The sequence below is a fragment of the Asparagus officinalis genome, chromosome 1, assembly GCF_001876935.1.
Source record: "Asparagus officinalis chromosome 1, Aspof.V1, whole genome shotgun sequence".
NCBI classification, from domain to species: Eukaryota; Viridiplantae; Streptophyta; class Magnoliopsida; order Asparagales; family Asparagaceae; genus Asparagus; species Asparagus officinalis.
Genome location: NC_033794.1, coordinates 131369439 through 131387291, shown reverse-complemented (window position 1 = coordinate 131387291; position 17853 = coordinate 131369439). Strand labels below are relative to the sequence as shown.

The following is a 17853-nucleotide window of genomic DNA, read 5'->3' as shown; positions in this document are numbered from 1 at the left end:
ATTATGAATTTTTAGGGTACACTAGTTAATTGCCATTAGATCTAAATGGATAAAACTAAACAAATTTGTGTTATAGTCAATGAAAATTTTTAATTTTTTGGGGAACTAAGTTGCCATATGGTTGAAACAACTGAAAATTGACAAAAAGCGTATGTTATATTGCACGAAAAATTTAAATTTTTAAGAAACTTAATTGCCATGAAAATTGTGAAATTTTAAGAAAGAAAATTTAATTGTTATTTGCGCGAAACAATAAAAAATAAACTAAAATCATTGGTATAGCACATGAAAATTGCGAATTTTTAAGTATGATAACAAAAGTCATTCGTTTGAACCAAATGAAAATGGACAAAACTGTGGGTTATGTAGGTCATGAAAATGATGAATTTTGAGTAATAAAATCTTAATTTTCATTGGGCGGTTTGGGCCTAAATGTCAAAAAAGGGGCAAAGTCCATGGATAATAGCCCATGAAATGTAATGTACATTAGTTAATTTTCATTAGGTCAAAATAGATGAAAACAGACAAATTTTTGATTTATAATCCATGAACATCACGAATTTTGCGGAAAGAAAACTAAGTTGCTATAGGGTTGAAATAACCACAAATGGACAAAAGCCATGTGATAGCCTATTTTATGAAAATTGCAACTTTCTAAACAAGGAACTTAATTGGCAGGAAAATCGTGAATTTTAAAGAAACAAAACTTAATTGCTATTGGCATGAAACAATCGAAAATAGACTAAAATCGTGGGTTATAACACGAAAATTGCTTACTTTTAAGTATGACTATTGACTTTCATTTGGTCGAAAAATATGAAAATGGACAAAGTTGTGGACTATAGTCAATGAAAATGGTGAATTTTGAGTATGAACTTAATTTTCGTTAGGTCGAAACAATTAAAAATGAAGAAAAATCGTGGCTTATAACCTATGAAAACCATTAATTTTGCAAAAAGAAAACTAAATTGCCATAGGGTTTGAAAAAGTCGAAAATTGACAAAAACCTTGTGTTATAACCCTTGAAAATCATGAAAATTGTAATTTAAAAAAAAAGAAACTTAAGTGACATGAAAATCGTGAGTTTTGAAAACTTAGTTGTTATTAGTGTGAAATAATTCAAAATGGACTGAAATCGTGGGTTATAGCACATCAAAACTATGAATATTTAAGTACGATAGTTAATTACCATTCAGTCGAACTAGATGAAAATGGACAAAATTGTGGATTATAGTCCCTGACAAAGGTGAATTTTGAGGAAAGAAATCTTAATTTTCATTGAACTGAGTGACAAAAATTAGACAAAAATCGTGGGTTATATAATATAGCCAATGAAAATCACGAAATTTTACGTACACTAGTTAATTGTCGTTAGGCCGAAATAGATGAAAGCGGACAAATTTGTGAGTTATAGTCCAAGCAAAACTTGAATTCTGCTAAAAGAAAACTAAGTGGCTATATGGTTGAAACACTCGAAATGGACAAAATCTGTGTGTTATAGCCCATGAAAATTGCAACTTTTGATGATAGAAAGCTTAATTACTATTGGCATGAAATGATCGGAAATCGACTAAAACTATGGTTTATAACACATGAAAATGCGAAGTTTTGAGTATTACAATTAATTACCATTCAGAAATAGATGAAAATGGACAAAATTGTGGCCCATGGGGAGAGAGATTCTCCCAGGCTTCGTGCCCGTTGGTCAGGAGATCGAATCCTTGTTGCCACATTCACCTGGTCCTTCTGGCTTTAGGGGGTGGGGCTATGAAGCACCGACACGCGGAAACAAGCCCCGAGTCCGTGTCCGACGCGTGTCGGACGCGGACACGTGTTTGACACGCGTCGGACATGCGGTCAACGCCGCCGAAACACGTCAACGCCCCGACATGCGTGTCGACTCGCTCCCGACACGGCTGGACTCGCGGCAGGGACACAACGATTTCACGAGGGGAAAAAGTTACGAACCTGAAGGAGGGAAGACAGTCGAGGGAGTAAACAACAATCTTCGAGGGAGGACTCGACGACGAGATTCGAGGGAGAGCGGTGAAAACCCTAGCCCTTCGGATCTGAAGGAGGAGAAAGGGGAGGGAGAGAGGAGCCGAGATCTGAGAAGGAGAGGGGAGAGAGGAGCCGTTCTTTTGGAGTCAGATCTGAAGGGAGGCGGCAGATTTAGGAGCAAAGGAGAAAATGAAAACCCTAGCCCTAGAACCCACTCCTACCTATTTATATGGGTAGCATTTGTAAATAAAAATTTGGGCTAGGGTTGTAATATTTTGTATACTTGTAATATTTATCTTCCATTTCAACACTATATTTGTAATATTTTGAGGAATGCTTGTAATATTTTGGGTATAATTCTAACTTGTAAATGTATGCTTGTAATTTTTAACTCTCGTTTTGCGAGATATGCTTGTATTTTTATATGCTCAAGATGAAAGTAAATGTACGCTTTTGGTTGTAATTTTTATATTTTTGCAATGTTAGTAACTTAGTATTTTGTAGCCATGGAACTAGTTGCAACTTGGGGGATTCGAACCGGGGTGCGGCGGACTCCAAAGGGAGTCTAAGTGGAGGTACTGACCAAGGTTCCCTTGTCAACAAAAATAAAAAATAAAAAAATAAAAAAATAATAATGAATTTTTATTATAGAGTACTTATTTTTCATTAGGTATTAATGACAAAAAATGGACAAAAACCGTGTTTCAGCATGTGAAAATCAAGAAAATTGCTACTTTTTAAGAGACTTAATTGTCATGAAAATCGTAAACTATTGGCGCGAAACAATCGAAAATGGACTAAAATAGTGGGTTATAACGCACGAAAGCTGCTAATTTTTAAGTATGACACGTAAGTTATAGTTCATGATAATGGTGAATTTTGAGGAAAATTAACTTAATTTTTATTAGGCCTAAATAATTGTAAATGCACAAAAATCGTGGGTTATATCACATGAAAATTATGAATTTTGAAGCACACTTTATTATCCTTAGGTTGAAGTAGATGACAACATACAAATTTGTTAGTAATAAGTCCATGAAAATAATAAATTTTGGTGAAGAAAACTAGGTTGCCATTGGGTTGAAACAATTGAAAATGGACAAAAATTGTGTGTTAGCCCATAAAAATCATGAAAATTGCAAAATTTTAAGAAAGAAATCCAAATGCCATGAAAATCATGAATCTTAAAGAAAGAACTACTACTAGTGTCAAATGATTGAAAATTGACTAAAATCGTGGGTTAGGACATGAAAACTGCTAATTTTAAAGTACGCAATTAATTGCTATTCAATCGAAGCAGATGAAAATAGACAAAATTGCGGGTTATATAGTCCACGAAAATGGTGAATTTTGAGGAAAAATAAATTTTCATCGGGTCGAAGCGATAAAAATGCTCTAAAATCATGGGTTATAGCCCATAGAAATTACGAATTTTTAGGATAGGCTAATTAATTGCCATTAGTTCGAAATAGATAAAAATGGACAAATTTGTGAGTTATTGTCTGTGGAAATTATGAATTTTCTGGAAAAAAAACTAAGTTGAAAATCTACAAAAATCGTTTGTGAAATTCGTGAAAATAGGAAACTTAATTGCCATGAAAATTGTGAATTTTGAAGAAAGAAAACTTAATTTTCATCGGGTCAAAATGGCCAAAAATTGGCAAAAATCGTGCATAATAGCCCATGAAAATTACAAAATTTGATGTACACTAGTTAATTTCCATTAGATCAAAGTCGATGAAAATGGATAAAATTTTAAGTTATGGTCCATGAAAATCATGAATTTTGCAAAAAGAAAACTAAGTTGCTAGAAGGTTGAAACACCCGAAAATGACAAAAACCATATGTTATAGCCCATTAAAATAATGGAAATTGCACTTTGTGGGTTATAACATATGAAAACTACTAGTTATTTAGTATGACAAGTAATTGTCATTTGATCAAAAAAATGATTATGTACAAAATTGTGGGTTATTGTCCATGAAAATGGTGAATTTGAGGATATAGAATCTAATTTTCATTGGGTTGAAATGATTAGACTTGGACAAAAATCGTGGGTTATAGCCTATGAAAATCATTAATTTTGCGAAAAGAACACTAAGTTGTCCTTGGGTTGAAAGAATAAAAAATTGACGAAAATCATGTGTTATAACCCTCGAAAATCTTGAAAATTTTGACTTTTTAAGAAAGAAACTTGTAAGTGCCATGAAAAATTGTGAATTTTAAAGAAAGAAAATTTAATTTTTATTGGCGTAAAATGAATGAAAATGTATTAAAATCATGCGTTATTAAAACTATGAATTTTTTAGTATGATAATTCTTGTCGTTCGGTTGATCCAAATGAAAATAGACAAAATTGTTGGTTATAGTCCATGAAAGGGGTTAATTTTTAGAAAAGAAATTTTATTTTTCTTTAGGCTGAAATGACAAAAAATGGACAAAAAATGTGAGTTATAGCTCATGAAAATTATCAATTTTTGAGTACACTAGTTAATTGCCTTTAAGTTGAAGTAGATGCAAATGAACAAATTTAAGAGTTATAGTCCATGTAAAACATGAATTCCGCAAAAAGAGAACTTAGTTGCCATAGAGTTGAAACACTAGAAAATGGACACAAACCGTATGTTACGGCCCATAAAAATTGCAATTTTTATGAAAGAAAATTTGTTGTCATGAAAATCGCGAATTTTGAAAGAAAACTTAATTGCTATTAGTGTGAAATAATCGAAAATGGACTAAAATTATGGGTTATAACACATGAAAACTGTAAACTTTTAAGTGTGACAATTAATTTTTCATTCGGTCGAAATAGATGGAAAACGGACAAAATTGTGTCTTATAGTGAATGATAATAGTAAATTTTTTATGGTAGGGAACTTAATATTTATTGGGGCACAACGACAAAAAATGAACAAAAATCGTGGTTAAATCATGAATTTTGCAAAAAGAAAACTAAGTTTTAATAGGGTTGAGGAAACCAAAAATGGGCAAAAAACGTGTGTTATGAAAATCATGAAAATTGCCACTTTAAAGAAACTTAATTATCATGAAAATCATGAATTTTGAAGAAAGAAAACTTATTTGTATCAGTGCAAAACGATCAAAATTGACTAAAATCTTGTGTTATAGCACATGAAAATTGAGTTTCTAAGTACGATAATTATAACATCAAAATTGTCAGTTTTTAAGTACATAATGGTCATTAGGTGGAAACAAATGAAAATGGTCAAAATTGTAGGTTATAGTTTAGGAAAATGGTGAATTTTGGGGGAAAATAACTTAATATTCATCTGGCCAAAACTACAAGATATGCGCAAAGATTGTGGGTTATAGCGCATGACGTATACTTGTTAATTGACATTAAGCCGAAATAGATGAAAAAACACAAATTTGTGAGTTGCAGTCTATGAAAATCATGAAATTTGCGAAAAGAAAACTAAGTTGCTATTGGGTAGAAACAACTGAAAATGAACAAAAACCGTGTGTTATAGCCCATAAAAATCATGAAAATTGTATACTTTAAAGAAAGAAACCGAATCGTCTTGAAAGTCATGAAAATTTAAGGAAAAAAACTGAATTGCTATTGGCGTGAAAAGATCGAAATGGACTAAAATTGTGGGTTATAGTATGTGAAGACTACAAATTTATAAGTTATGACAATTAATTGCGATTCAATCGAAACTGATGAAAATGGACAAACTTTTTGGTTATAGTCAATGAAAATGGTTTACTTTGAGGGTAGAGAACTTTATTTTCTTTGGGTCGAAACGACGAAAAATAAGCAAAATCCTAGGTTATAACTCATGAAAAACATGAAGTTTGTTGAATGACAACTTAGTTGCTATAGGGTTGAAACAATCGAAAATGAACAAAGACCGTGTATTATAGCCTATTAAAGTCATGAAAGTTGCAACTTTTTAAGAAACTTAATGCCATGAAAATTGTGAATTATGAAAAAAGAACTTAATTGCTGTTAGCGTGAAACGTTTAAAAGTGGATTAAAATCATGGGTCATAGCACATGAAAATTACGAATTTTGAAGTACGATAATTAATATCCATTCGGTCGAACTAGATGGAAATGGGCAAGATTGTGGATTATAGTCCATGAAACTGATGAATTTTGAGAAAAAACTTGAACTTTTATTGGGTCGAAATGATAAAAAATGGACAAAAACTGTGTTATACTCCTCGAAAATTGTGAATTTGTAGGGTACACTAGTTACTTGCCATTAAGCTGAAATAAATGAAAACATACAAATTTGTGAGTTATAATCAATCAATAGGATGAATTCTTGGGAAATAAAACTAAGTTGCCATAATGTTGAAACAACCGAAAAATGAACAAAAATTGTGTTATAGCCCATGAATTTATGAAAATTGCAACTTTAAAAAAACTCAATTGCTATGAAAATCGTGAATTTCGAAGGTAGAAAACTTAATTGCTATTGGCTTTAAATGATAGAAAAAAGACAAATTATGGGTTATAACACAAAAACTATCAATTTTTAAGAATGACAATTAATTACCATGCTGTCAAAATAGATGAAAATGGACAAAATTATGAGTTATATTCTAGTAAAATAGGTAATTTGAAGATAGTGAAATTAATTTTCATTGGGTCGAAACAATAAAAAATGGACAAAATTGTGGGTTATAGCCTATGAAAATCATGAATTTAGTGGAAAGAAAACTAAGTTATTATAGGGGCGAAACAACAAAAAAGGGACAAAAACCGTGTTATAGCCCATGAAAGTGTCAACTTTTAAAGAAAGATAATTGTTAAATTTTAAAGAAAGAAAGCGTAATTGCTATTGGTGTGAAATAGTAAAAAAACTTCATTGTGACTTTTTAAGTTCGACAATTTATATCCTTTCGATCAAAACCAAATGAAAATAGAGAAAATTGTGGGTTATTGTCCTTGAAAATGTTGAGGTTTAAGGGATAAAAATTAACTTTTATTGGGTAGAAACAACTAAAAATAGACAAAAATTGTGGGTTATAGCTTATAAAAATTATGAATTTGTAGGATATACTAGTTAAATGTCTTTAGGTCAAAATAGATGAAAACGGACGAATTTGTGAGTTGTAGTCAATGGAAAACATGAATTTCGTAGAAAGAAAACTAAGTTGCCATAGCGTTGAAACAATTGAAAATGGACAAAAATGTGTGTTATTGATACGAGTTGCCATGCGAGCACCCTTTGGTCGCGGAATTACCAAAATGTGGGTTGAGAAGAAGACAACCAAAACACAAAAACAATTCAGTATGACGAAGAAAAATATCTTCTCTAGATTATAAAGAATTAATTATTACAAATCTCTCCCTCACAATCTCACTAGAATCGAGAACAACCTCTCAATCCTCTCTAAATCCTAATACAATGATTATAATTTCTCTGATCTAAGATCTCTAAGATGATCTGATGTTTAGAAACCCTAAACAACCCTTTATATAGGTGTACAAACGTGGATGACAATCTGATAAATAACCAACCCAAAACCAACAGGAATTCGTGTGAACAGAAACCCAAACGAATCAGGATACTGTCGATGAGTCGACTCATGATCAGTTATGAGTCGACTCATGACCTCATATGAGTCGACTCATAACTGATGAGTCGACTGGTCAGAGACTTTTGCTAACAATGCTTGATTTCGTGAGTCGACTCATGACAGGCATGAGTCGACTCAACCTGATGAGTCGACTCAACCTGATGAGTCGGTCGACTCACAAGCTAAAATCTGGATTCTTCGAATCTTCGATTCTCTACCTCGCGTCGACTCATGACAGGCATGAGTCGACTCAACCTGATGAGTCGACTCAACCTGATGAGTCGACTCATGATCATGTATGAGTCGACTCACAAGCTGAAAACTAGATTCTTCGAATCTGCTGCTCGTCGTCTCGTTCCACGTTTTCATCTGCATTTCACTGTATTGTTTTACACCCCTATTCTCATGCTATCATGAGAATCATCTATCCTCAAGCTCCCATGAGGATCGCTAAGCTCCCGAAAAGAAGATACACCCGTATCATGGGTCCCCTCTTTAGGAACTTGAAGTCCCGTTCAAGTTAGAACTTTTACTGAGGAAACTCTCGAGCTCCTCCATCTTTTCTGCACCATCTGGCCCTGCTAGGAACCTGGTCTCGACGTCCGATCGGAAACATATCATCCATCCCGCATCTCGTCGTAGTCACCTTTCGCCCCAAGTAGCAATCCTTTATCGATGTTTTTTCTGAAAGTCTAATGCACAGTGAGACAAACTTCTTGCTTGCATTCACTAGTCTCTTCGCTCGCGTCACCGTCTCCAAGCTTGTCTCCCTCGGAAGAGATGTCGAATGAAATATGAACTTTACACCGTCCTTAGTGAAGGTGTACTTCTGAACCCGCCTCTCGTAGATCGCATATCTATCCTATAAGTACGGATTGTCTAGTATAATCTGACAAACATTCAATGGAACAACGTTACACGTGATCTCGTCAATATACGACTTGTGGAGCGTAAATCTGACAGTGCATTGATCAACTACACTCATTTTTTCCTCCTTCTGAATCCACCCCAATGGATAGGGTTTCGGATGCTTGACCGTCTTTAGACCCAGCTTCTGAACCAATGTCTCGGATATCAAATTCTTCTCGCTGCCCGAATCAACAATGGCATCAATCAACCTGGTCTTCACTTGCAACTTAAGAACAAAGAGTTGCTCTCTCGGATTGTCCTCTTTCGTGGTTTGCTTCCCCGTCATAAGGTTGAGACTGCTGTTAGGCTATGTCATCCCCGAGATTTCTTTCGGACCTTGAGCTATCATGTATGTATTTTTCTCCTTGTTCAACCATCTTGGCTTGAGATGAGGATATTTCCCAGCACCGATCAGCTGTGTGCCCTGTCTTCTCGCAGTGATTACAAATCAGCCCTGCTTTCCCTGGATCACTTTTTTTCTCCTCCTTAGATTAAGAACCACTAGACTCGTCTCCCGTCTGTTTGAAGTATCCCTTAGCCTTGTTGCCCTTCTTTTGCTTGCCCTCGAGGGCAATAGCCTTCACGCTCGCCTCTGCCATTGATTCCACCGTGAATAGCTTCATCTCCTTTCGGATGTAATCGCTCAATTCCGTCATATACTTGATAAACACGGAATATTCCTCTGTCGTAATGTTGAGGATCATCGCTTGCTGCTGGAACTCCGTGGTGTATTCTTGAACGGTTTGATTGACCCTTTAGCGTAAGCCATACCACTTGTACCAACGCTCTTCAAGGAATCCCACCGGGTAGAACTGTTTCCTCAGTAACTCCTTGAACTTGTTCCACGACACCGTCTTCTTCTCCTGCTTGCAGTAGGATTTTCACCACGTCAACGCGTGCCCTGAAAGCTTCAAAGTCGCGAACACAATCTTTTCTTTTGACGAATAGCCATAAAAGGTAAAATATGTCTCCATCCGCTCGATCCAGTCATCAAGCCTCTCGACGTCAACACTCCCATCATAAACAAGAATCTCCAATCAAGCCTCTCGACGTCAACACTCCCATCATAAACAAGAATCTCCACCTTGAAGTCAATCTTCAGGTTTTGATAAGAATTCTTACCCCTCACTCCCATCATAAACAAGAATCTCCACCTTGAAGTCAATCTTCAGGTTTTGATAAGAATTCTTACCCCTTTGATGAAATGCTGCCTTAACAGTCTCCTCCTCGTCGGAATCTGAATCTACTCTCTTCACATCGAACTCAATAATTTTCTTCGAAGAAGATTTACCTTGTTTGCCACCTCCATGGATAAGACTGACGAGTTGTGTGCGAGTCGAACCTATCGTCTCGATCTGCTTCTCCAATGCATCAATCCTTACTGAATTGTCTCCTTCAGCCATCTTCTCCTTCCTTATCTTCTGGACTTCTTCTAAGGAAATAAGGATATCGCCAAGCTTCTTGTATTGCGATCGAATCAGGACCATACACAGAATACCCCTTCACCGGATCTGATTACTCTGATACCAACTTGATACGAGTTGTCGTGTGAGCACCCTTTGGTTGTGGAATTATCAAAAGGTGGGTTGAGAAGGAGACAACCAAAACACAAGAATAATTCAGTATGGCGAAAGAAAATACATTCTCTAGATTATGAAGAATCAATTATTACAAATGTCTCCCTCACAATCTCACTAGAATCGAGAATAACCCCTCAATCCTCTCTAAACCCTAATACAATGATTAGAATTTCTCTCTGATCTAAGATCTCTAAGATGATCCGATGTTTAGAAACCCTAAACAACCATTTATATAGGTGTACAAACGTGGATGGCAATCTGATAAATAACCAAGCCTAAAACCAACAGGAATTTGTGTGAACAGAAACCCAAACGAATCAGGAAATTATCGATGAGTCGATTCATGATCAGTTATGAGTCGACTCATGACCTCATATGAGTCGACTCATAACTGATGAGTCGACTGGTCAGAGACTTTTGCTAACAGGGCTTGATTTCGTGAGTCGACTCATGACAGGCATGAGTCGACTCAACCTGATGAGTCGGCTCATGATCATGTATGAGTCGACTTACGAGCTGAAAACTGGATTCTTTGAATCTGCTGCTCGTCGTCTCGTTCCATGCTTCACTTGCGTTCCACTGTACTGTTTTACACCCCTATTCTCATGCTATCATGAGAATCATCTATCCTCAAGCTCTCATAAGAATCGCTAAGCTTTCGAAGAGAAGATACACCCGTATTATATAGCTCATGAAAATCTTGAAAATTATAAATTTTTAAGAAAGTAACTTAACTGCCATGAAAGTTATGAATTTTGAAGGAAAAAAATTAATTGCTGTTGGCATGAAAAGATCAAAAATGGACTAAAATTATGAGTTATAACACAGGAAAACTGTGAACTTTTAAGTACGATAGTTAATTGGTATTCAATCAAAGCAGATGAAAATGGACAAATTTGTGAGTTATAGTCCATGGAAATAGTGAGTTTGAGGAAAAAGGACAAACCATAGGTTATAGCTTTTCACCCATGAAAATTACGATTTTTTAGGGTACGCTAGTTAATTGCAGTTAGGTCGAAATGGATGAAAATAGTTAAATTTGTGAGTTATAGTCCTTGAAAAACATGAATTCTGTGAATAGAAAATTAGTTGTCATAGGGTAGACAAGAAAATTAGTTGCCATAGGATAGACACAATTGAAAATAGACAAAAACATTGTATTATATCCCATGAAAATCATGAAAATTGTAGTTTTTTTAAGAAAGTAACTTAACTGCTTGAAATTCATGAAAGAAATAAAACTTAATTGCTATTGGCACGAAACCACCAGAAATGGACTAAAATCATCGGTTATAGCACATGAAAATTATGAATTTTTAAGTACGATAATAGAAGGCGTTCAGTCAAACCAAATGGAAGTGGACAAAAATGTGGGTTATAGTCCTTGAAAATGGTGAATTTTGACGAATAAAAACTTAATTTTCATTGGGCCAAAACGATCAAAATGGGAGGAAATTATAATAGTAGCCCATGAAAATTACGAATTTTGAAGTGCACTAGTTAATTTCCATTAGGTCGAAATTGATGAAAACAGATATATCTATGAGTTATACTCCATAAAAATCATAAATTTTGCAGAAAGAAAACTATGTTGTCATAGGGTTGAAACAATCGAAAATGCACAAAAACCGTGCTATAGCCCATTAAAATCATGAAAATGTAACTTTTTATGAAAGAAACTTAAGTGGCATGAAAATAGTAAAAAAATGGACTAAAATCATGGGTTATAACATGAAAGCTGCTAATTTTTAAGTATGCCACATAATTGTCATTCCGTCGAACCAAACGAAAATGGACAAAAATTATGGGTTTTAGTTCATGAAAATGGTAAATTTTGAGGAATAAAAACTTAATTTTCATTGAGCCGAAACAACCAAAAATAGGCAAAAATCATGCGTAGTAGCCCATGAAAATTACGAATTTTGTAGTACACTAGTTAGTTTCCATTAGGTTGAAACAACCAAAAATGGACAACTCATGGGTTATAGCCCATGTTAATTATGAAATTTTCGGAAAGAAAACTAAGTTGCCATATGGTTGAAGCAATCGAAAATAGACAAAAATCATATGTTATAGCCCATTGAAATCATGAAAATCTCAACTTTTTAAAGAATTTTGTAGAAAGAGAACTTATTGCTGTTGGCATGAAATGGTTGAAAATGGACTAAAATCGTGGGTTATGAAACATAAAATTGTGAATTTTAAGCAATTTTAAGTATGACAATTATTTATTTGGTTGAATAGATGAAAATGGACAAAATTGTAGCTATAGTCGATGAAAGTGATAAAATTTGAGGATAGAGAACATAATTTTCATTGAGTCGAAACGGAAAAAATAGACACAATTGTTGGTTATAATCCATAAAAATCATGAATTTTGTAGAAGAAAATTAAGTCGCCATAGGGTTGAAACAACCAAAAATGGGCAAAATCCATGTGATATAGCCCATGAAAATTATAAAAATTTGTAAATTTTTAAGAAAAAACTTAATTGCCATGAAGATTGTGAACGTTGAAGAAAACAGCTTAATCATTATTGATGCGAGACGATTCGAAAACAGACTAAAATTGTAGGTTATATACCACATGAAAACTACGAATTTTTAAGTATGACAATTAATTGCCTTTCGGTCTAACCTGATGAAAGTGGACGAAAATTGCGGGTTATAGTCCGTGAAAATGGTAAATTTTGAGGAAAGAAAACTAGTTTTTATTAGGCCGAATTAATAAAAAAAATGGACAAAAATCATGTTCTATATCCCATGAAAATTACGAATTTGAAGTACACTAGTTAATTACCATTAGGTTGAAATAATGAGAACAAATAATTTTTTGAGTTAATATAGTCCATGAAAATCATGAAGTTTGCAAGAGAATTCTAAGTTACCATACGTTTGAAACAACCGAAAATGGAAAAATAACGTGTTATAGCCCATGAAAATCATGAAAATTACATCTTTTAAGAAAGAAACTTATTCGCCATGAAAATTGTGAATTTTGAAGAAATTTATTGTTGTTCACATGAAATGATCGAAATGGACTAAAATCATGGTTTATATCACATGAAATTGCAAATTTTTAAGTACGACAATTAGTTGTCGTTTGCTAGAAATAGATGAAAGTTGACAAAATTGTGGGTTATATAGTCAATGAAAGTGGTGAATTTTGATGGTAGAGAACTTAATTTTCATCAGAGTCGAAACTATAAAAATCATGAAAAATGCAACTTTTAAGAAAGAAACTTAATTGTCATTATAATTGCAACTTTTTATAGAAAGAAAATTAGTATGAAACTCGTGAATTTTGAAGAAAGAAAACTTAATTGATGTTGGCGTGAAACGATAAAAAATTGACTAAAATTGTGGATTACAGCACTTGAAACTGTGAATTTTATAGTACGACAATTTATTGCCATTCGGTCAAAGCAGGTAAAAATGGAAAAAATTATGGATTATAGTCCATAAAAATGGTGAATTTTGACGAAAGAAAACTTAATTTTCATTGAGTTGAAATGATAAAAATGGACAAAAATCGTGGGTTATAGTCTATAAACATTAAAGTACACTAGTTAATTTCCATTAGGTCGAAATGGATGAAGTCGGACAAATTTGTGAGTTATAGTACATGAAAATCATGAATTTTACGAAAAGAAAACTAAGTTGCCATATGGTTGGAACAACTGAAGGTGGACAGAAAGTGGACAAAAACCGCGTGTTATAGCCCCATGAAAATCATGAAAATTGAAACTTTTTAAGAAACTTAAGTCATAAGTGCATTGGATCGAAACGAATGAAGATTGATTAAAATCATGAATTAGCCTATGTAATTTTTTTCAAATTTTGATGTACACCAATTATTTGCTATTGTAATGAATCAGACAAAACTATTTTAAGAATTTGTGGGTTATAACCAAATTTGTAGGTTACAACCCATGAAAATCGTGATTTTTTATGAAAAAAAACTTAATTATCATTGGGTCGAAATGAATGAAAATTGACAAAAATCATGGGTAGCCGATGAAAATTGCGAATTTTTAAAATACGCCAATTTATTGTATTCAACAGGACTTAAAAATGAAATAGGTAAACCTGGTCTCAACTTACTTTACTGTCTTCAAGTATGATAAACATTCTATTCTTCATGTCCTTGTCGTGCTGTGTTCAAACAAAAACTTATTTCTGGTTGATGCACTGTAAATATGTTGGCTGAATTCACGAACTCTGTACAATTTTCTATATTGGACTGCGCTATTCATAAACTTAAATATAATGGAGATCATATTTCTACTATAAAATCAATCTGTTCCTTGTGATTTTGATACAGTGAACGAGGGTATGAGCAGGAGAGCAATCCACAAGGCACTCTTCGAATCGGCTGCCCTTGTAGGAGCAAGCGTTCTGCAAGTTTACCTCTTGCGTCGCCTCTTTGAACGGAAACTAGGCACCTCACGAGTTTAAGTCTTTCTTTTTCTTTAATTATTGTGCCATTGAGTCCGGCATTATCTAAATTGTTATGGCTTAACGTGGTTGTTGATTATTAAGGTTGTAATTGCACCTATGAACTTGAGTCTTTGTGGATCTTCTGAAAATGTCTCACTCTTATGAATGCCCGTTCTCCGAGTCTTCGTAGATCGATTATGCATTAAATGCATTTTTTTTGTAGACGAAAATGGCGCTACCTGTCTAATTGGGAATCTTTTGTTTGGAGACTGGGGATGGTGGTGTCTGGTAGTAGTGCAAGTTTGGCACTGAACAGGCTTCTGCCCCTCTCTTGCAAGTTTACCTTTTAAAGACTTTCTGTTGGCTCTCTCTTGTGCAAATTGCTTGCACGCTTTATTCCTTTCATGCTCACGGCCTCCGCGGTGGAGAAGTGGGTTAGTTACAGATGGGAAGGTGGTGGAAGGAATTTTTTTAATGCATAGATCTGATTGATCATTATGTCTAGCTTATCACAAACTTTTATCCTCGTCCTCTGAAAGCATTTCTAAAACGTGGCCCCAGACACAAAAATAAAAAAAATCATCATATATAATGTGAAAAAAAATGGAATTCATGATTGAACAAACTTATGAGCGAATATGAGCCCATCATCGTAAATTTATAAGAAAACTGAAATAAAAAAAAATAATATAAACTAGCTCTTAAATTTTAATATTATACCCAACATACGGAGGCGACACGGCTAACATTGATACAGATTGCACGTACAGCGTTATCTAGTGTCTAAACAAATTTTATTAGCATAGGTGAGATATGTTAAGAGCTAGTATAATACATGTATGCATCTGCAACTTCATCGAGTTACACGTACACATGCGCATACGAGCCAGTAAAAGAATCAACGCATGAAGAAGGAAAATCATATGTTAAAACAACAACGGAGAAATAATGTCAGCATTCCTTAAAACAAAGGTTTTGACGATATGATTCGTTCTAAACTGTGCGATGATATGATTCGTGTATGTAGTTGCCATTTGCGCTCTTCACAGAGGTAACTGACGTTTCTCGCACCTGAAAGAGTCAAAACAGCAGTAAAAGGAACCAAATTTCATTCGCATGAAATCCATGCGGGCGGGCATGTTAGCTTGAACACATCCCATGTTGACTAGTTAGCGACTTGGCTATAATCTTAAAGCTGCCCGTAAAACCTCCTTTAATACAAATAAAGATCTTCGGAAATATATATATATAAGGTAGAGTTACAAGTTCCATGATGACCGACAAATTGAGAAGATACAGATAAAAGCAAGCAACCATAGGCTATATTCATATACACGTACTAATTTAAAGAGAAATCACTTCCCCTTTCTTATCCTCCCCATCACCATCTTCTTTGCATCTCTTCCTCACTGCACACAATGCACAAAAGACAATTCTGATCCAAACATTTCCCCACGGATTATCATCCACCAGGAAACTTTTTTTCTCGAAATAAAATAAACCCGCAAATATTACTTCTTAAATATCATTATGCATCTCAGGATTCTGTCGGACTTGCTTGCATGCAGCAACACCATTTCTTCTGCACATTTGTAGTAAATATCACAATGAAAACGCGAAGTGAAAAAAAAACAAAAGAAGAAAAGATAAACTAATCCCTCATTTTGCAACAGATACCACTTTATAACAAGAAAATGATAGATATCATGTAAGGGGCTTCTCTCATATATAGCGATAAGGCTGGATCTCCGATATCATATGGCATGTGAGGAGATTCGGCCGCATCACTGTATGTTAGAGAATCCACTCATATCATATGATACTGTTATTCTCTTGTAATCAATGTCCTGAACTAAACTGCAGTTCTATATGCTGCATGTACTAGTGGGAGAGAGAGGAAGGGGGAGCTCACATTATTAGACTTAGAATATGACCCCTGTTTAAAGCTAGTCCCCTCCTTTGCTGGAGAATCCGGCTTTGGTGTATTCCCACCAGTCTTTTTTTCGTCTCTGGCTTTGTTGAAAATAAAAGTAAATCCCTCAGCTGAAGCAGGATCATTAACATCCCAATCTCCAAACTTTGGTAACGGCCGATCCTTCTCCATCTGGCAAAATCCAGAACAAGGATAGAAAACGGTGACTAAATGTCTGGGATTCTCATCTTTAAGTAGATTACAACTGATAATAAAAAGATCATCAAACCGTTTGCGACCTTAGCCATTTAAAACATGCATCTTAATCCGGTACCAACAGCGGCAGCCAAGGGAAAGAAAACCTCCACTGCTCTTGTACTCTATAACAGAAAATAAGCAGCCTATTGCACTGTAGCGTATAGATATATGGGTACAGTGAACTAAATATATGGGTAAAGCGAACTATCATGTTGGTATTAAACACTCAACGTCACCACCAACTAGACAACTCTTTACGCTCACAACTGATTTTTATCACTGAAAAGTTAATGGAAGATGAAGAGTGCTTGTGAATAGTACCTTCCATTAACTTTAGTATAAAGGTATATATAAAAAGGTATAGAGGGTGTCTTAACCTATAGACCCAAAGTTTTGCCTCTATTTATTTTTTAACCCACCCATTTCCAGATTAACTCTTAGACCCAAAATAGTCCATCAATTTATTTTTAAGTCCACCTTGTATTTCAATAGTTTGCTATACGATTATTTACATTATTTTGTAATAACTTGCTATATTTTGCTCTAAGTTGTTAGGTGTACAGTGTATTTTTAAACTAAATGCTAAAAAAATTCCCCTTTATCCCACTAATGTCACGGAAGTGAGAGGTGTATCTAGATTTTTTGCCTACAAACCCAAAAAATCTTACCCTCATTTATTCTTACGCCCACTCACTTTCAAAAAAGTTTGTCACCCCTGTCCGCAATTGCTCTTTAGACCCAAAATAATCTATCGGATTACTTTTGAATCCACTTTGTGTTTTAGCAGTTTGGCATACAGTTAAGGTAGTTTTTGTTGTAAGTTGCTATATTTTTGTTGTAAGTGGCAAGGTATCTTGTGTATATCTAGAGCAAATGCTTAAATTATTAAAATTTTTGGCTTTTTCATATTAATGCTCCATCAATAGATTGACTTTTTGCCCAAAGTTCTACCCTCATTTATTTATAAATCCACACACTTCAAAGAAAGGGTTTTTACCTATAAACCCAAAGTTCCCCATTTACTTTTAAACCCACCCATTTCTACAATCACTTTTAGACCCAAATACTTGGGAGATAATTTTTTTCTGAGTATATAGTGTATTTTTTAATCCAATGTTTAAACCACTGTTCTCTTGGTTTTTTACGCTAATATGACGGCATCGCACGAGTCAATTTTGCTCATTGAGCTTGATAGCATA

General features: G+C 34.4%; 1 protein-coding gene across 1 annotated transcript in view; it reads left to right on the top strand.

Moving 5' to 3' along the window:
• The window catches only part of LOC109824592 (transmembrane emp24 domain-containing protein p24beta2-like), a 29766-nt gene extending 15052 nt beyond the window's left edge, over positions 1-14714 (top strand). Inside the window, exon 5 of the mRNA XM_020391249.1 lies at positions 14369-14714. Within this exon, the coding sequence (XP_020246838.1) occupies positions 14369-14502 (134 nt within the window). The 3' untranslated portion in view covers positions 14503-14714. The remainder of the gene's footprint in view (positions 1-14368) is intronic.